The sequence below is a fragment of the Erpetoichthys calabaricus genome, chromosome 3 (assembly GCF_900747795.2).
Source record: "Erpetoichthys calabaricus chromosome 3, fErpCal1.3, whole genome shotgun sequence".
NCBI lineage: Eukaryota > Metazoa > Chordata > Cladistia > Polypteriformes > Polypteridae > Erpetoichthys > Erpetoichthys calabaricus.
In genome coordinates this window covers 11394792-11415897 of record NC_041396.2, presented here as the reverse complement: position 1 = coordinate 11415897, position 21106 = coordinate 11394792, and the positions used below count along the sequence as shown (strand labels likewise).

General features: G+C 40.2%; 1 protein-coding gene across 2 annotated transcripts in view; it reads left to right on the top strand.

Annotated features, from left to right (window-relative positions):
* The first annotated feature begins 351 nt into the window (after positions 1-351).
* The window catches only part of znf513a (zinc finger protein 513a), a 69658-nt gene continuing 48903 nt past the window's right edge, over positions 352-21106 (top strand). For both annotated transcript variants that reach the window (XM_051924433.1, XM_028796365.2), the window contains exon 1: positions 352-824. In XM_051924433.1, the coding sequence (XP_051780393.1) occupies positions 785-824 (40 nt within the window). In that variant the 5' untranslated portion in view covers positions 352-784. The remainder of the gene's footprint in view (positions 825-21106) is intronic.

Here is a 21106-nt window from a genome sequence, read left to right as displayed (position 1 = left end):
ATTTTCTTCTTGACGTATTTTTTAAGCAAATTTATCTCCTGAGTAGGTGAAATTTACCCCCCCCCCCCCCCCCCCCCCCCCCCCCGCCTCCGCCTCCGCCTCCGCCTCCGGTTAAGAAAACTCCTGCTCTAAGTATTCTAGGTGTTTTTTGGTGGCATGGTTATGTTCTAAAAATAGCCCACCGCCAAACTAATATTTTTACCAGCAAAGTGCTTTCCAAAATGGCACAGTTTGCCTGAAAAACCGCACAGCTGATAACCATCCCGGGGCTGTTTTAAAGTTAGAAACTACATCTCCCAGAAAGCCTATGCGCGCGTTTGCGCACTTCAACGCGGAAGTCCTTTTTTTTTATTAGGTTCCGTAGTGGGAGCGGAAGTAGATAGCGGCAGAAGGCTGCAAGAGACAGGCAGAAAGTAATTGGATGTGATGAATGTAATGAAGGCTTTCAGGAGGTTCCACTAAAGCCGAGTCATTGGAATACGGCATTCGGCATTTTTCTGAATGGAGCTATCGGATGCTGAACTTCTACCTTGTCCTTGTGTTCTGCTTGCTTGGTGACTTGTCACGCCGCGGCGCGGAGCAAGACTTGCGGGTAGGGCCTTTTTTTTTTGCGGGGCTTTTTCAAAAATGTGAGCGGAGCCCAGATTTAATGGCAGAGCGCGATACGAGGCGCTCTGACAGCAGGCCCCATTGTCTGAGAAGGCGGGCAGGGTGATGCGATAGGCGCGGCGGAGAGCCCGTGCATCCGAAGGCTGGCCCGAGGACGAGTGAAGCTGCACGGAAGATGCCCAGAAGGAAGCAGTCCAACCCGCAGCCGGTGAAATGTAAGTGCTGGTAGTTTGCCTTATCTCTGTATTTGCATTCAGTGTCCCAGATCAGTGCCGGCATTGCATTTTAACGTGAATGGTGCATGGCAGTGTACACATGATCAATCGATAATGCTTGAAAACTCATTTTGGGAGAAGTACTTTGAATGGCATGTAGCGCCTTTTGTCTTCGTGTAGAACTTTTGGGAAGCCAGGTTTAGTAACCATCGCTTTCCGAATGTAATCGTGGTGGCTGTTTCGTGATAAGTTTTCTCGTTGTAGAGTCTCTTAGTGATGTAGATTTAACATGACCTTATGATTTTATATTTAAGAAGTTTTCTATTGTCAGACATCACCTTGGGGTTCTTCAAAGTTGTTTCTATACTTACACTGTGACCCAGTCAGGATTATACAGCAAATCAGTCACGGGAATTTATTTCAATAAGCAAACTTGCATTTGGTATTGCAGTGCAAAGGTGGACCAGTCCAGCCGTAGAGGTCAGCACAGGGTTCTCAAACTCCATTCCTGGAGGGCTGCAGGTGTTCATTCTAACCCTTTTCTTAATTAGTGACTTGTTTTTGCTGCTAATTAACGTCTTTTGAATTCATTTTCATTCACTTGCTCTTGAAGACTCAGACCCCATAATCGTTTCTTTTTCCTCAATTAGCTGTCAAACAATAATGAGAGGGTGGCACGGTGGCGCAGTGGGTAGCGCTGCTGCCTTGCAGTTAGGAGACCTCGCTTCCCGGGTCCTCCCTGCGTGGAGTTTGCATGTTCTCCCCTTATCTTTCCACCGGGTACTCCGGTTTCCTCCCACAGTCCAAAGACATGCAGGTTAGGTGCATTGGTGATTCTAAGTTGTCCCTAGTGTGAGCTTGGTGTGTGTGTGTGTGTGTGTGTGTGTGTGTGTGTGTGTGTGTGTGTGTGTGCACGCCCTGCCCGGGGTTTGTTTCCTGCCTTGCGCCCTGTGTTGGCTGGGATTGGCTCCAGCAGATCCCCATGACCCTGTAGTTAGGTTATAGTGGTTTGGATAATGGGTGGATGGACAATAATGAGATACAAAATGAGCCAGCAAACTGTGTCCATTGTACAATATCTGAAAATAAAGAAAGGTGGATGCCTTGTGAACGTTGATCTGCTCAGGTCCCCAACTGATTTTGACAGTGCTCCTAAGAAAGGGAAAATCAACAATTTCGGAAATGTATGCGGGCAGCAACAAGCCATGGAATTGAAGAACGAGTTTGGTTAACAACAAGAATTAATCAACTGGTTGGAGTGAAATTGGTTGGAGTCTGAGGCCCTGACTTAGTTGGTTTTTCTGTTGGCTCACTCACTTCACATTTCATTTCTGTTTGGGTGCCATTTAAGGAAAGAAATGAAGAAATTCAGAGGGAACAAATCTTAAAAAAAAGTAGTACATTAAGAAGAATTCAAAAGAAGTTAATTAGCAGCAAAAACAGGTCACTAATTAAGAAAACAACAACTACATTTGTTTCTATAACACATTTTCATACAAATGATGAAGCTCAAAGTGCTAACAACAACAACATTTATTTATATAGCACATTTTCATACAAAAAGTAGCTCAAAGTGCTTTACATAATGAAGAAAAATAAAAGACAAAATAAGAAATTAAAATAAGGCAACATTAGTTAACATAGAAAAGGAGTAAGGTCCAATGGCCAGGGTGGATGAAAAATTATAAAAATAAAATAAGAAAAATGAAGAAAGAAAAATATAAAAATAAGATTAGGCAATACTAAGTAACAAAGAATAAAGTAAGGTCCGATGGCCAGGAGGACAGAAAAAACAAAAAAATCCAGAGGGCTGGAGAAAAAAAAAAAAAAAAATCTGCAGGGATTCCGAGGCCATGAGACCACCCAGCCCCCACTGGGCATTCTACCTAACATCAATGATCTCAATTAGTCCTTGGGGTTTTCAGGCATCACGTGGAAGAATTAGATGATCACGGTCATGTGAACCTCTGGCCTTTAATCCATCAATGTAAGGACATCATGGTGCCCTGATCAGGTGGTGGTGGTAGTGCAGGTCACCACCACAGAAAAAGGGCAGCAGAGAAAGTAGAGTTAGTATGGATCACAGAACCATGATAAAAATAATTATGTGAATATACAGAATATCAGGATTACACTATATTGAAGTTATGAGAAAGCCAAGTTACACTACACTCGCCCGGCGAATTTCTGTTGGTCATCCCTTCCAGATTTTAGGTGCATAACAGCAGAAGGCCGCCTCACCACTTCTTTTAAGTTTAGTTCTTGGAATTGTAAGCTGGGACTCATTTGAAAATCTAAGGTTACGATTTGGAGTGTAAGGTGACAGACATTCTGAAATATAGGATGGAGCAGATTATTGAAGGCTTTGTAACCCATAAGCAGTATTTTTAAAGTTGAGTCTCAATGACATGGGTAACCAGTGTAGTGACATCAGTACTGGAGGAGATGTGCTCGGATTTTCTTTTCCTAGTTAAGAAAAGGGTTAGAATGAAAACCTGCAGTCTCTGCGGCCCTCTAGTACCGGAGTTTGAGAACCCTGGGTTAACAGTACCTTAAAAGTAAGTAAGGAAATACAGTGGGTACGGAAAGTATTCAAACCCCCTTCAATTTTTCACTCTTTGTTATATTACAGCCATTTGCTAAAATCATTTAAATTAATTTTTTTCCTCATTAATGTACACACAGCACCCCATATTGACAGACAAAAAAAAGAATTTTTGAAATTGTTGCAGATTTATTAAAAAAGACAAACTGAAATATCACATGGTCCTAAGTATTCAGACCCTTTGCTCAGTATTTAGTAGAAGCACCCTTTTGAGCTAATACAGCCGTGAGTCTTCTTGGGAAAGATGCAACAAGTTTTTCACACCTGGATTTGGGGATCCTCTGCCATTCCTCCTTGCAGATCCTCTCCAGTTCTGTCAGGTTGGATGGTAAACGTTGGTGGACAGCCATTTTTAGGTCTCTCCAGAGATGCTCAATTGGGTTTAAGTCAGGGCTCTGGCTGGGCCTTTCAAGAACAGTCACAGAGTTGTTGTGAAGCCACTCCTTCGTTATTTTAGCTGTGTTCTTAGGGTCATTGTCTTGTTGGAAGGTAAACCTTCGGCCCAGTCTGAGGTTCTTAGCACTCTGGAGAAGGTTTTTGTCCAGGATATCCCTGTACTTGGCCGCATTCATCTTTCCCTCGATTGCAACCAGTCGTCCTGTCCCTGCAGCTGAAAAACACCCCACAGCATGATGCTGCCACCGCCATGCTTCACTGTGGGGACTGTATTGGACAAGTGATGAGCAGTGCCTGGTTGTCTCCACACATACCGCTTAGAATTAAGGCCAAAAAGTTCTATCTTGGTCTCATCAGACCAGAGAATCTTATTTCTCACCATCTCAGAGTCCTTCAGGTGTCTTTTAGCAAACTCCATGCGGGCTGTCCTGTGTCTTGCACTGAGGAGAGGCTTTTGACAGGCCACTCTGCCATAAAGCCCTGACTGGTGGAGGGCTGCAGTGATGGTTGACTTTCTACAACTTTCTTCCATCTCCTGACTGCATCTCTGGAGCTCAGCCAAAGTGATCTTTGGGTTCTTCTTTACCTTTCTCACCAAGGCTCTTCTCCCCCGGCAGCTCAGCTTGGCCGGACGGCCGGCTCTAGGAAGGGTTCTGGTCGTCCCAAACGTCTTCCATTTAAGGATTATGGAGGCCACTGTGCTCTTGGGAACCTTAAGTGCAGCAGAGATTTTTTTGTAACCTTGGCCAGATCTGTGCCTTGCCACAATTCTGTCTCTGAGCTCTTCAGGCAGTTCCTTTGACCTCATGATTCTCATTTGCTCTGACATGCATTGTGAGCTGTAAGGTCTTATATAGACAGGTGTGTGGCTTTCCTAATCAAGTCCAATCAGTATAATCACACACAGCTGGACTCAAATGAAGGTGATCTCCAGGATGATCAGAAGAAATGGAAAGCACCTGAGTTAAATATATAAGTGTCACAGCAAAGGGTCTGAATACTTAGGACCATGTCATATTTCAGTTTTTCTTTTTTAATAAATCTGCAACAATTTCAAAAATTCTTTTTTTGTCTTTCAATATGGGGTGCTGTGTGTACATTAATGAGGAAAAAAAATTAATTTAAATGATTTTAGCAAACGGCTGCAACATAACAAAGAGTGAAAAATTGAAGGGGGTCTGAATACTTTCCGTACCCACTGTAAATAAAGAAAAGGTTATAAAAGTGAATCATAATTATCATATGGATATCCTAATAGTACATGGGATCATTCTTTAAGAGACATTAGAAACTTTGCTTTTTGATGCCGAAAGAGTTGTCGGCAGCTTATCATTCTAACCAAGGAACTGCTTCTTGACTTTTGCCATACCAAAGAGTCTCTACGCCCAGTCCATATTATGGATATAGAGATCCTGCATTGCACTGTACTTAGGGGTCCACATTTATGGAAGATTATTCATGGCAAAATGAAGGTCAATACAACGCGTTTACTACATTGCAATACATATGCATGTGGTGCATTTAATCTTGAAAATTTTTATTATGAAACTAGCTGATCACCCAGTGGCTTCGCTCACTGAGTGCAAGGGAAAAAAATAAAATAATAAGTTTGTTAATTGCCAATTTTATTTTTCAACAAATAAAGAGCATTTACAATAACCTAGAAATCAATATAAACATTATTAACATCATTATCATATGAGAATATGAAGTAATATATAAGAAGCACATTGCATATAAATATAAATTATTAAACAGTAAAATATTTTGATAAAAGTATTTGAACAAGATATAAGAAGCATATACATTATTAAACAGTAAAACATTAACATTTAAGAAGTAAAGATACATTGAGTACTACTACTGTGCTTTCGGGTATACTACATTTTTTGTTTGCCCATTACGTCCATAAATGTATAAATTTTTTGGTGTACCCACCTGAGAACACGCGACATATAGCTGACCATGGGAGAAGCATGGATTTTAAACACGCATTGAGTTCATCCGCTGGTGTCCCTCGTGGAATAACTGGTAATGTTTGACGAAAATCTCCTGCAAGTAAAACGACAGTACCTCCCATTATTTTGGTAGGATCTCTGAGATCTTGCATTGTTCGGTTCAAGGCTTCATAAGCTCTTTTATGTGCCATTGTGCACTCATCCCAAACTATTATCTTTGAATGTTGCAAGACTTTTGCCTTTCCAGAGCCCTTGTGTATGTTGGAAATTGCATTTTTGTCGTGAGTGAGGTTTAATAGTAATTGCAATGCCGAATGTGCTGTATGGCCTCCATCTAATAATGTAGAAGCAATTCCCGATGACGCTACAGCCAGAGCTATGTCACCATTTGCTCTCTCGGCAAGAATCAGGTTTATTAAGAATGTTTTTTCCTGTTCCTCTGTGGTCATACGTAATTTCCGCTTCAAACGCTCATACATTATTTCCGTTTTAAAAGCGAAAAGAATTTTTTATATACAATGGAACCTCGGTTTGCGAGCATAATTCGTTCCGGAAACGTGCTCGTAGTCCAAAGCACTCGTATATCAAAATGAATTTCCCCATAAGAAATAATAGAAACTCAGATGATTTGTTCCACAACCTAAAACTATTCATATAAAAATTATTAATGCAAAATATAAAGTAAAAATACATAAAACAAATTAACTTGCACTTTACCTTTGAAAAGAACCATGGCTGGTGTGAGTGAGTTTCTAAACTGTTGTGGGATTGCACCCAACGGGATGACATGCTGAAGAGCATCCCAAAGCAATCGCAGTCTCCCAGCGCTGTAGCAGTTCTCCATAAAAGCGAATCCGAAAAGATCGCGAACATGCTATAATCACCTGCCGTCAATGGATGATACAAGGAGCATTATAAATGTGCAGTGCCCTGCCTGACTGCTGTGTCTGTGTATAAATGACCGCGCTGTTGCTGTTTCAAGCTGAATAAAGCTTGTGTTGCTAAAGTACTGAGACTCAGCTTCGTGTTTTAGGGTGCAAGACGGGGACTCGCACGTCACAGCACACACGCACACACACGCGCACAGTCACAATGCTAATGCTGTAGTAAACACTATACGCTCGTACGGATGTTGACTATATGAGTGAGGCACGCCGACTCAGATGGCGAATAGGAGACGATTGCCCACAATCCCGCAGTGAGAGAGAGAGAAGAACCATCAGCTCAGTTGTGATCACATGACGCTCAGCAGACAAACTACTCGTACTGCAAGACCTCGCTCGTTTATCAAGTGAAAATTTATTAAAAATTTTTGCTCGTCTTGCAAAACACTCGTAAACCAAGTTACTCGCAAACCGAGGTTCCACTGTGTGTGTGTGTGTGTGTATATATATATATATATATATATATATATATATATATATATATATATATAGAGGTAATTAAAAACAAACCAACCGAATGTTTGATTGCTTTTCACTACAGCACACACTCATCCTGTCAGTTTAAAATGTAATACCAAAGTGTACTTTATTTTATGTCATGTTTATAGGTCACCTATCATAACTAACAGCAAATGAAACCAATTGAGTTTCCACTTAGCCTCTTCTCCTAGTGCAGGATTGGGTAGTGTCGGTCCTGGAGAGTCGCAGTGGCTGCAGGTTTTTGTTCCAACCCAGTTTCTTAAAGAATAGTCAACTATTGCTGATGAAGCACTTACTGCTCAAGTGACGTTTTGATGCTTCATTTTAGTGGTCTCGCTTGTTAAGGTTGCCCGCCCTTAATTGCTCATTTCAGTCTGCATTCACTGTGTTTAATGGCTCCTTATTAGCAGTAAGCAGCCAGCAGTTCTCCATCTCACTTGTCTCCATTTACATCTGTGTGTGTTCATCATGCACTGTTTGATTTAATAAAACACTTAATAGAAAAATGTGACACACTCAAAATTATCCATTTTTGGCTTCAAATCATTTGGATGATATTCTTGGAAAGAAAAAAAAATCTACACTATAAGAATCTTGCATTACAGACAAACAAGCCATAAAACTAAATAAGGTCTGAGATTGGCGAGGATTGGTCTCTAATTAAGCAACTGCGTTGCCAAGCAGCTCTCTAGGACCGACATTGCCCACCCCTGTCCTAACGCATTGCATTTTGATTCAAGACCATACGTGAGTCACGCCAAAACTGAATGTATCATATTCAAGATTCATTTTATTCATCAGATACACTATTATACATGTACATTGTGCAGTGAAATGTAAGCCTGATTAGCTCAACAGACAGTGCATTACAGAAATAATATAAGTAAAAGATCCCAAACTATTCTTTAACATTTCAGTAATTATTTACTGCTTTGATGCTGATCGTCTGATCATAAAATAGGTCATTACGATGGAAATTAACAAGAAGAATTCCGAATTAATTGCAGAATTCCGGTATTTGAGGGTTCCTCTAAGCCAGTGTTTCCCAGCCTCGGTCATGTGGCCTGAGATTCCTAATCGGTGACAACACCTGATAACACTGATCTCATTAAATTAGCTGCGATTATTTTTCTTTTATTCTACATTCAGAAAAGCACAGCAGCATGATTTTTACATTTATAAGACATTTAGAAATATTTCTTCTTTTCCTATATTATATTTTGCCCTTTCTCTGTGCAGATTTTCCCCTTTGTTGTATCTTATCTTATTAATAATAATTAAAAATGAGCAGAGCAGACATGCTGGCAAACAACACTGAATAATCAAAGGCTGCAAGTACTTTAGCATCAGACCCACTAATTAGTAAATAATGGATTAATTAAACAATAAAAACCCTTATAAAAGTAGAATGAAAATCACGATGAAAATATTGTTAAAAAGAAAAAAACTTAAATTATTACCATACTAGTAACGACGCACTGCACTATAATATGCAGTGAATGCACTTGACTAGAGCATTCCTAGTCTTCCTCCTCTTTCTCTGTACATTTACCATTCATTCGCTCAGACATTGATGCGCTTGCTGCTTCCTGAGCAGCTCATGTTTTCTCCATCCTAGCGGCCCGCTTCTGCTCTTCTTTCTTTGTCATCTTTTCGCATTAAAACTGATTAAGTCAGTGTTTGTGTTGCAATTACTTAGGACGTTTTCTTTACTTTTTCACTGAAGCTGGCACTCATGTCTTCAATGTGCCTCAAGAATGATTTAAGATATGAAGAGGTAGGGGAAGTGACGGCGAAGGTGGTAGGGATGAGGACACCCATACGCATGTGCTGCATGGCCACCCCGCTAGCCGCTACCAAGCGTTGATTCTACAAAAAATAAAATAAAATAAAAATAAAAAGAGGAATAGCCTTGGAGATCAATCATCACCCTGAAAGCGGATGGTAGATGTCACATAGTATATGTGTACCAAATTTCAGGTCAATAGGTGAAACGGTTTGCAAGCTACAGGTGATTTAAAATACTGGACAGACAAATGGACAGCTCGGTAGCGTATTATATGTAAAGATAACTGCTTGGTACATTTTAATATAAATATGTATGTGTGTGTGTGTGTGTGTGTGTGTGTGTGTGTGTGTGTATATATATATATATCTATATATATAAAAATGGAATGGGTGGGTCGTCGGGTGGGCCTTTTTTTCATTCCGTCGTTTTTTCGACGTTTTGAAAATGTAGAATGATTATTTGATTTTTTTGTTTTTATTTGATCGTGTCTATGTAGCCGCCGTCGTAATAAAGTATCGCTAAAATCGTCATTTATCGTAATTTATTTTTGACGTATAACGTCACCGTCGTCGAGGTCAGTGATACCAGTGCAAAAAATCTGCTTACGGTTGAAAGACACGCCCTACTCACTGGACAGTTAAAAACACCAATCAAACTAACGATGACATCAAGTATTACCCAATCAAAAGTAGGAAAGGAGGCATCTTCATAAAATGCGTGTGGGATGATTTGCATGAGACGCTGCTTTAAAAAAAAAATGCTAAAAAAAATACGGGATAAATCCCGTCCAGTATTGATTCAAAACGGGACGCGCAATTTCATTCTCAAATGCGGCACGATTCCGTATTTTAAAGGACGGGTGGCAACCCTACAGTGCCAGGTAACCACCCATACAATCACATTGTGATTCAGACTAGGAATGCAATGAATGTAATTACCCCGATCTACATACAAGGCGAAAGTCTTGCAACATTCAAAGATGATGGTTTGGGATAAGTACACCATACAACATAAAAGAGCTTATGAAGCCTTGAACCGAAAAAAGCAACATCTCAGAGATCGTAAAAAAAAAAATAGGAGCTAATGTCGTTTTACTCGCTGTAGATTTTAGTCAGACATTACCAGTTATTTCACGAGGGAGACCAGCACATCAACTCAACGCGTGTTTAAAATCCATGCTTCTCCCACGCTCGGTTATATGTCGCGTGTTCTCGGGTAGGTGCACCAAAAAATGTATACATTTAAGCATGTAATGGGCAAACAAAAAATGAGGTATACCCGAAGGCACAGCAGTAGTACTTAATGTAACTTCTTAAATGTTAATGTTTTACTGTTTAATAATTTATACGCTTCTTATATGTTGTTCAAATTCTTTTATCAAAATACCACTGACAGCGCAATGCACGATAACATCGAGTGAATACACCATACGCATCCGCCCACGGCTGCCCTGCTGTGCGCAGATAGGACTTGATTGTACAATAAAATAAAATAAAGATAAAAAGACTAAAACAATCATCACCCATAAAGCGGATAGTAGACGTGACGTACTATATGTGTACCACATTTCAAGTGTATAGGTGCAACGGTTTGCGAGCTACAGGTCATTTAAAATCCTGGACAGACACACAAATTGCCACGGTAGCAAATTACAGAAGAAGATTTTACTGTTTAATAATTTATATTTATATGAAATGTGCTTCTTATATATTACTTCATATTCACATATGATAATGATGTTAATGTTTATATTGATTTCTGTGTTATTAAAACTGCATGTATGTGTGTATATGTGTATATATATATATATATATATATACTAGCAAAATACCCGCGCTTCGCAGCGGAGAAGTAGTGTGTTAAAGAGGTTATGAAAAAAAAAAAGGAAACATTTTAAAAATAAGGTAACATGATTGTCAATGAAAGCCCGTTTCACTCAGTAAGTCTTATGTGTGTGTTTATGTATGTGTGTGTATATATATGTACATGTGTATATGTAGATATGTATATATATGTATATGTATATAAATGTTTATGTGTGTGTGTATATTATATATATAATATATATATATATATATATATATATATATATATATATATATATATATAAAAGACAGCAACAGTTATAACAATGACAACACAATTACATTGACAATCATGTTACGTTATTTTTAAAATGTTTCCTTTTTTTTTCATAACCTCTTTAACACACTACTTCTCCGCTGCGAAGCGCGGGTATTTTGCTATATATATATAACGAGCTGTATATACCCGGCGTTGCCCGGGGCAGAAGTAACCTAATCGGTCAAACACTTACATATATACCAAAGTAAACCTAATCGGTCAAACAGCTTCATATATACAGAAGCGAACCTAATTGGTCAAACAGTTATGCATGTGCAGAATGATTTTACAAACATTATGCGTGTTAACAATCATTAAAAAGAAAAGATTGAGGAACTGTTCTTCTATATGTGATGAAGCCACTAATAAGACAGATTTTTTTCAGGACCCAGCTGTTTCATAACTAAACTACTGCCACCCCAAAGTAATGCCTAATAGTGGTTTTTGGGGTAGCTGTGGAATAAAAAGGGTGTTTTTTAGTCAGTAAGAATCTGACAGTACCCTTCAGTACGGGCTGAAGGGTGCCTATGTAAGGTTTTACATCCTTCCCGTATGGAAAAAAAAACATACTAAACTTTTTTTTCATCATTACAGATAATCTCAGTCAAATCGAAGTACGCATTCTCAATTTATTTTTATCTAATTTTTACTTTTTCACAAAGCCATCCCATGCCAATTTGTATGAATAAACTTTTGCTAGAGAGTTAGCAAAAGTTTATTCATGCACATATTTTAATACGGATAATCTATCTCTAATCAAGGTTCTCATTTTCATTCTAATTTAAAATAATAATAGATACTCATTTTTTTCTTCTGTTTTAGAAAAACCAATCTATGCCACCCACGTCTTCGTCAAGTCAGCTTCATCCAGCTTCATTACATATAGAAGAAGAGTTCCTCAATCTTTTCTTTTTAATGATTGTTAACACGCATAATCTTTGTAAAATTATTCTGCACATGCATAACTGTTTGACCAATTAGGTTCGCTTCTGTATATATGAAGCTGTTTCATCGATTAGGTTTGCTTTTGTATTTATGTAACTGTTTGACCAATTAGGTTTGCTTATGTATATAGATTAGCTGTTTGTCCGATTAGGTTCGCTTCTGTATATATGAAGCTGTTTATCCGATTAGGTTCGCTTTTTTTATATATGTAACTGTTTGACCGATTAGGTTTACTTTGGTATATATGTAAGTGTTTGACCGATTAGGTTACTTCTGCCCCGGGCAACGCCGGGTATATACAGCTCGTTATATATATATATATATATATATTATATATATATATATATATATTTTTTTTTTACCAAACTTAGCGAGGTTGGGAAACACTGCTCTAGAGTGCCTCTTTCTCTTGCACGATTTTGGCTCAAAAACTAATCGGCACATCGTCATCTCATAACAGGCATCAGTTTTGAGTTTGGTATTGTTCCTTCCACCTGTTTTTGCTCCAAACCGTCCTCAAGAAACTGTAACACACACACACAGATGCACACCCATCATCGAGATATCAATATCTTCGGCAAAAACCTAAAATGTTGAGATCCATTGAAAACTGGAGATAAAAAATTTTGACATCTAAAGCTTTGCTCCACCTCTATAGACGAAAGGTTATTCTGGGGGTGGGCGCAAAGCAAAAAATGACCATTCTGCACCCAGAGGTGGGGCAAGGGGTGTCAACATTTGGGGTAATAGGTGCTCTGTCACTTCAGAGTCTTTCTCTGTTCTAGCAGCTAGCTCAAGTTTCGTCAGTGTGAAATGACTAGCCAAAACGGAGAAAAATATTTTATGGGTGTTCTTCAAAAGTTTACTGTTACGTTGTCTATATAATGCGTTATGCTTACCTTATTTCATATTGTTCAATTCTTCTTCTGTTAGTCCTAATAGATCCGTCTGGAAGTTTAGCAATAGCTGGTGCATCCCTCTGAGCAATCTGATTGGTCATTTTGGTTTTGGTAACGGAATCGAATGATCAAGTACGAGTGTGAGACACACGAGGTGGAGTAAAGGCTTAGGAGGCATGCTGACATTCGCCTTCATAGAATGGAGGTATAAAAGTGGACCTTGAAATGACAGAGTCTGAGAAGCAGACTTTATGGGAACACGTTTGAAAGAGAGAATTTTGAGCGAGAGAGGTTCAGACACACGAGAAAAGGCACTGAAGATGAAGGTTCATGCAGGGCAAGAGATATCAGATATTTTTAAAATGTATGTTGCCCGTCATTTCATTTTTCCACCTGCTTAACCTGGTTAGGGGGACTGGAGCCAAAATCAATTTTTTTTTCCTCTCCCCTTTTTTCAGCGTCTGCATCTTTAGCTTCAGTGCTCCTTTACATGCAGCATTACGGTAGTTGAGCGAGCACACATCTTTTTGCTGGAAACTTCCTGTAACCAAAAAGCAATTAAGCAGACTTAGAGAGAGAGAGAGAGGACCAAAATATCAGCTTTTACATTAAAGCAAGTGGAATAATAAAGTGAGAAAAAGGAATCGGAGCAGTCGTCCTGTGCACTTAGACAAATTTCAAGAGAAGTTACTTTAATGAGTTCATGTAATTTTCTAAGCCGCTTAAACTAGGCCTGGGTCACAGCGAGTGGGGGGCTGGAGCCTATCCCAGCTAGGGCACAAGATGGGAATAAACCTTGGGCAGGGCTCCAGTCTATTGCAGAGTTAACACACACACACACACACACACACCCAACACACACTAGGGCTACTTTAGCATGGGAGAAAACCCACACAGATATGGGGAGACCATGTAAATTCCACGCAGGGAGGACCCAGGACGCAAACACTGGTTTACTCCAATAGATAACATGGAAGGAGAGTAGAATATAAAATATATATAAATACTGACAGTAATTTTTAAACCTGCTTGGTCCTGTACAGGGTTGAAGGGTTGTGCTGGAGCCAGTTAGCAGCACAAGGCAGGAACAGACCCTGGGCAGGGTGCCAGTCCATCACAGGACTAGCACTCACCCAGCACACAGTAGGGCCAATTTAAGATTTCCAGTCCACCTAAACCACATGTTTATGAACTGTGGGAAGAAACCCACACAGACATAGAGAGAATATGCAAACTCCACACAGGGAGTGCCATTGTACCGACTACTAACAGTAACGGCAGCTTTAAAATACTGGTGTATCCGTGAAGTTGTTCCCCAACTATCATATAAGTAAAGAAGTATTGGCATTCATAAATAAGTATAAAGCAGTGCTTTAATTTTAATGTTTGATGAAAATGCAGATTCCCCCAGCGTAACAACTAATCGGTGAGAAGTTTTAATCCTAGGGGGAATTCAGTGTATGTTTTGTAAAGAACTAGTCGTGGTGCCTGTTCAAAGACAGGTAGTTACAAATATTTTTTTATTTATTTATCTTTTGCCCTACGTGTACCTCTGTGCACCTTTCCTCTATTTCCTCTATTTTCACGTGTCTGACCCTCCGTTTAATGGTGCTGCCTTTCTTGAGCATATTCCCGTTAAGCCTGCTTCTCAGACTCTCATTATTTTTGAGACGCAAAAATCTCCTCCTTTTGAGGTTTAATATCTGCCATCTTTTGAAGGCAACTCTTTCGGCCTGTCTTATACTCCTCCTTGTGCGTCTCACACCCGCACTTCCTCTTTCATTGCGTCACCAAAGCCAACCTGACCAATCGGATTGTTCAGGAAGACATGGACCTTAGTGTTTTATTATATAGTAGGTGATATCATCATGGACTACCTTATTTATCTGACCATGTGCACATACTAAATTTATTCTCTGATATTTTCTCTTTAGTAACTGAAAAATTCTGCTTAAAATCAATAGTAAAAATGAAAATTCAAACATTATTATGTAACTACCATTGAGTCATTGAATCCGGTTTAAACAAACCCTTTAAAGCGGTTTTTCTAACCTGCTTTTAAAACCTACATTGACAGAGACTCTCTCTGTTAGGTTTGTATCATTTACTATCGCATCATTAGCTGGTTAGATAGATAGATAGATAGATAGATATAGATAGATACTTTATTAATCCCAGTGGGAAATTCACATTCTCCAGCAGCAGCATACTGATACAATAAATAATATTAAATTAAAGAATGATAATAATGCAGGTGAAAAACAGACAATAACTTTGTATAATGTTAAATGTTAACATTTACCCCCCCGGGTGGAATTAAAGAGTCGCATAGTTTGGGGGAGGAACGATCTCCTCAATCTGTCAGTGGAGCAGGACGGTGACAGCAGTCTGTCGCTGAAGCTGCTCTTCTGTCTGGAGATGATACTATTTAGTGGATGCAGTGGATTCTCCATAATTGATAGGTTAGAAGACTTCCTTCTTTTTTCGGGCTACTTCTATTTAGGGGTCGCCCAATCGGATCATCAGTCTCTATCCGTCCGTCTTTTACGTCATTTTCTGCCACACCGACTATCTTCATGTCCTCCCTTACCACATCCATAAACCTCCGCTTTAGCCATCCTCGTTTCCTCTTGCCTAGCAGTTCCACCCTCAACATTGTTTTCTCCATGTACCCCTCATCTCTTCCTTGCATGTGTCTAAATCATCTAAACCAGGCCTCTCTCACATTGTCACCAATCTGTGTTGTCCCTCTAATATACTCATTTCTAACTCTTTCTACCCTTGTTAATCGTAGCATCTTTAATTCCGCCACTTTCAGATCTGCCTCTGTCTTTTCATCAGTGCCTGCGTCTCTAAACCATGCAACAAAGCTGGTCTCACTACCATTTTATAGACATTCCCCTTTACTCTTGTAGTTGCTCTTTCTTCTATCACAGATCACTTCTGCCACTTTTCTCCACCCAGTCCACCCTGCCTGCACTCTCTTATTCATCTCTCTGCCGCAATCTCTGTTGCATTGGGCTGTTGAACCCAAGTATAGTGGAACCTCGGGTCACGACCGTAATTCGTTCCAAAACTCTGGTCGCAACCTGATTTGGTCGTAACCCGAAGTCATCTTCCCCCATAGGATTGTATGAAAACACAATTAATCCGTTCATGGACCATACGAGCTGTATATAAATATATATTTTTTTAAAGAATTTTAAGCACAAAAATAGTTAATTATACCATAGAATGCACAGTGTAATAGTAAACTAAATGTTTACTTACTTCTTCTGGTCACTCCACTCCAGTTCCTTGATCGCTCAGCTGGAGCGACCGCTGCCCCATCAAGTGTCAGCCAAAACACCCTTAGTTTGGGCTCTCTCACTCACTCACTCACTCGCTCTCTCTCTCACTCTCTCTCTCTCGCGCTCTCTCTCTCACTCAGTCGCGCTCGCGCTCTCTCGCTGCACAGCGAATGCACAGGGAAAGACGGAACACGTGCAGAAATCATCGGCACGTACGGACCGGAAGGGAAACTGGCTTGTTCGTCACCAGAGTGTGTGGTTGTGAACAGATGCAAAAGTTTGGCGTACTTTTTGGTCGTAACCCGATTGTTACGTGGTCCAGGACATTCGTGACCCGAGGTTCCAGTGTATTTAAATTTGTCTACCTTCACCCCATGTGCTCCTTGCAGTGACACTTTTCCAATGCCTTCCCTCTCATTCATGCACATGTACTCCATCTTACTCCTACTGACTCGCATTACTCTTCTCTCCAATGCATACCTACACCTCTCCAGGTTTGCCTCAACCTGCTGTCTACTCTCACTACAAATCACAGTTTCATCTGCGAACATCATAATCTACAGAAACTCCTGTCTGGCCTCATCTGTCAACCTGTCCATCACCATTGCAAACAGGAAAGGGCTCAGAGCTGATCCTTGATGTAATCCCACTCTCACCTTGAACCAGACTGTCATTCTTACCACACACCTCACCACAGTTGCACTGTCCTCATGCATCTCCTGCACCAGTCTCACATACTTTTCTGCTACTCCCGACTTCCTCATACAGAACTATAACTCCTTTCTTGGCACCCTGTCATACGCTTTCTCTAAGTCCACAAACACGCAATGTAATTCTTCTGACCTACCATCCACACTCTTAAAGGAAACATTGCATCCAGAGCATTGGAAAGGCATTATATAAATAATGTGTTACTATTATGATGATTATTTGTAGTACTCTTTCCAGGCATGAAACCATATTGCTGCTCACAGATCACCATCTCTCCTCCCAGCCTAGCATTCATCAGTCTTTCCCATACCTCCATGGTGTGGCTGATCAACTTTTATACACCTGTAGTTACTGCAACTCTGCACAGCTCCCTTATTTTTACTTTCTTGTATACGAAGTATAGGGAAAGTATTGTGATCATCCGAAGATTTCATTTCGAGATGTTGATGAATCTCAAAGTTTTAGACCTCCCTGAGTCCGAAAATACCATTTTTGGAATCGTGTGATAACTTGAGTGCACTTTCGCTTAGGTCAACCAAATTTTGCATACAAGTTTTAGGTAGATTTCTGTCAACATTTGGGCTATTCCTGTTAATCGGAAGTGGCACTTTACCTTTTATTCATGCAGCTGCAGAGTCCAATTTATTCAGCTTTACTTTTATAATAATTGTTCAATATATTATTAATTTGATTTGATTTGTTGTTGATGGCTCTTTAATGTACATAATATAAAAATATAATCATTGTCTTGTGGTTTTCTCCTCAAATATCCATCCCCATATCTGAGTTTACAAGAAAGTCTAGAGGAGACCACTCACGATTTTTGAAAATTGGCACTAATGTACTTCTCCAATCCTCGGGCATCTTCTAGCTTTTTCAAGATTTTGTTAAATAATCCATTTAGAAACTCAACTGCCATGGCACCTGAGTATCTCCATTCCTCCACAGGTATATTGTCCGGGCTAACTGCTTTTCCATTTTTCATCCTCCTCAAAGCTTCCTTCACTTCAGCCTTGCTGATCCCCAGTACCTTGTCATTTACTATCTCCACTTCATCAAACCTACACATTCTCTTCTTTTTCAATATTCATAAGTCCTTCAAAGTATTCCTTCCACATCTGCACACTCTCCCCGTTTGTCAGCAAATTTCCATCTGCTCTCTTTATCACCGTGATCTGCATCATGTCCTTCTCTGCTTGATCCCTCTGTCTGGCCGATTGGTACAAGTGCTTTTCTCCTTCCTATCTATCCAGCTCCTCGTATAGCTCGGCATATTCCATTTCCACCTCTCTCTTCAGCTTACACAGCATCTATTTGTACACTGGTCTGCTTTCGCCATCTCTCTGGTTATCCCAATTCTTTTTCACTACCCTCTTTCTCTTTATGCTTTTCTTTACTTCCTCATTCCACCACCAAGTCTCTTTGTCTTCCTTCCTCTGTCCAGATGTCACTCCAAGCACCTTCCTAGCTCTCTCCTTTCCTACTTCAGCTTTGTTGTTCCAATCATGTATCAGGTCTTCACCACCACCCAGCACCTGTCTCACTTCATTTCTGGATTTCACACAGTAGTCGTCCTCTTTCAGCTTCCACCACCTAATCTTTGCTTCCATTCCCACTCACTTCCTCTTTGACACAATGAAATTCATCCTGCATACCACCAATCAATGCTGTCTAGTTACACTATCAACCTGCCATCACCTTACAGTCTCTAATCTCTTTCACATTGCATCTCCTACATAGGACATGATCCACCTGTGTGCACCTTCCTCCACTGTTGTACGTCACTCTGTGTTCCTCGTCCTTCTTCTTGCCCAGTAAGGTGCCCATTAACATGTGGATGAGAAGACTTACTAGGTTAAATTAATTAAAATGTCACAAACTCCTAGTGCTTTAATTGTCCAAACCTGCCCCCCTCTTTTTTTTTATATTTGTCCAAAATTTAAGGCTTCCTGTATAAAATCAATCTCGTCGGCTTAACATTAATTCTTTATTACAGAACTCTCATAAAACAACCATTGTTTTGTAGTTTCCACATTACTGCAGTCTCCAAACATGCACAAATCTATTTCTGAGCCAACTCCATAATGAGATACAGTAAAAGTGGAAATAATGAAACCCTGTTTGTGTGCTTGTTGGCTTTTTTTTTCTTCTTCAATAAGTACAATTCTTGCAAATGGTCTGTAAAATTCCCAGGTTCAAACATAACACCTTTCCAGACAGGACTTCTCCTGTTTTTCTTTTCAACATGTGTTGATGTGTATTATCACCATTGTGAACCATTTTTGTACTAGGGGGCTCCGCCCCCTGCTCGCTTCGCTCGCCAACCCCTGGCGTTGGGGCATGACAAAGAGTGAGATGTATGAATTAGATATAGAATAGTGTTCAGGTTTGGATGATGCCTATAGAAATAACAAATAGAGTGTTTGGCATAGAGTAATGTTTTATTGGAATATTTCTTTGTATACAACATTAGTAGTAAAGATGGTTGCTGCTATACCTTCTGCATTTGCTTTTGTATTGGCCTCCTTTTCAACTTCATGTAGCATTTTTATAGACTTAGCTAATGGGTGATTGTTTATGACATGAGTGATGTTTCTCATTATAAGCTCTGTGCATTGTTTGTTTTCAGGAAGGTTCATTCGTTGATAGATTGCCTCATCTGTATCTAGGATGTAGATTTGTGCATATTTGCGTTGTTGATTTGTTTCAGGGTGCACTGTTCCAATGCGATGCAATAGTTGTCCACATATGCGAAAGCAGTATGGGCCATTGCCTTTTGGTGGCCTGATATGTACTCCGGTAGATGCAAAAGCAAATGAACTATTGTAGGATCTAATGCAGTTCATAAAGTTTTTACTTTCAGGCACATCGTTAGTTAGAAGCTTCTGTAGATATTCAGGATATGAATGTAAAGGAGGCAGTCTAATCTGCCCCTTTTGACAACAACGTTTAAGTTCATTATTTGTATTGCCAGTTGTTTCTTCTGGGAAGTTAAGTGAATGACAATGATTGCAAATGACATTCATTAATCCCAATGAATTTTCCTCAATAGTGGACTCATTATTGAAGGCGTTGTCAGCCAACTGGCGTAAGCGTTTAGCAGGTGTCTGGCGTTGATGTCCGCAACGGGCATGTTTTGCTTGTGGCGTTTGAGTGCCGTGTTGTTGCATGTCCATTATTTGTGACGCGCTATTTTGGAGTTTTAATTGATTCGCCTCCGCTTTGCAAAAAGTCCGTTTCAGTCTACGTCGTGCATTGTTTGTATCGAGCCTTGTCCGTTTTTGTATGTCGGTCAGTTGAGCTTTCTGCTTTTGGAGGCTTGCTTGCTTGTTTTCTGGCAGTTCATATGCGCGTTGTACACGTCTGCGTTCATTTATTCTGTCTCTTCGCTCCCTTTTTTGTATGTGTGAGACACGAGCTCTTTCGGTTTGAAATCGTGCTTGTTTCGATGCAGCACTTTGAGACGCGCGCTGTATGCGTCTACGTTCATTGTGTCTGTCCATTTGGGCACGTCTCTGTAACGGGTTTACTTGAGCTTTGCGTTTTTTGATCCGAGACATTTTTTCTCCCGGAGTTTCCTTTGCGCGTTGTATGCGCCGCCGTGTATTTTGTTGTTTCATTCGTGTTCGTGTGTTTGGTCCCGTTATCCGATCTGAATCGTTTTGTACCCGTGACCGTGTATTCATGACTTGTTTGTTCCGCAGCATGCGAAATATGGATAAGTAATAAGGAGGATCGCACTCACTGTTAATATGTAGCCTTTTCTGCAGTTGAACGGTTAATAGTGCTTTATTGTAAGGAGATCCACCTATGCTGACACCTATGCTGCCTAGTGTGAAGGTGTTGAGATGACGTATGTTTAATATGGACGTTTCCTTTAGAAATGTGGCTTTGGGTGTCACTTCTTATTGATGTTGGGAGGGGGGGAGGGGGGGGTTGAGGATTGTTGTTGCGCGAGCGTCTTCTTTCTTTTTGTGTTCCAGGGGCTTGTTGAATCCCCCTCTTTGTGTGTGTCCCGTCCGTTGCTTGTAGGGTGTGTGGGGTGGTTTTGTGTTCTTTTTTTTTTGTGTTCCAGGGGCTTGTTGAATCCCCCTCTTGGTGTGTGTCCCGTCCGGTGCCTGTAGGGGGGGGGGGGGGGGGG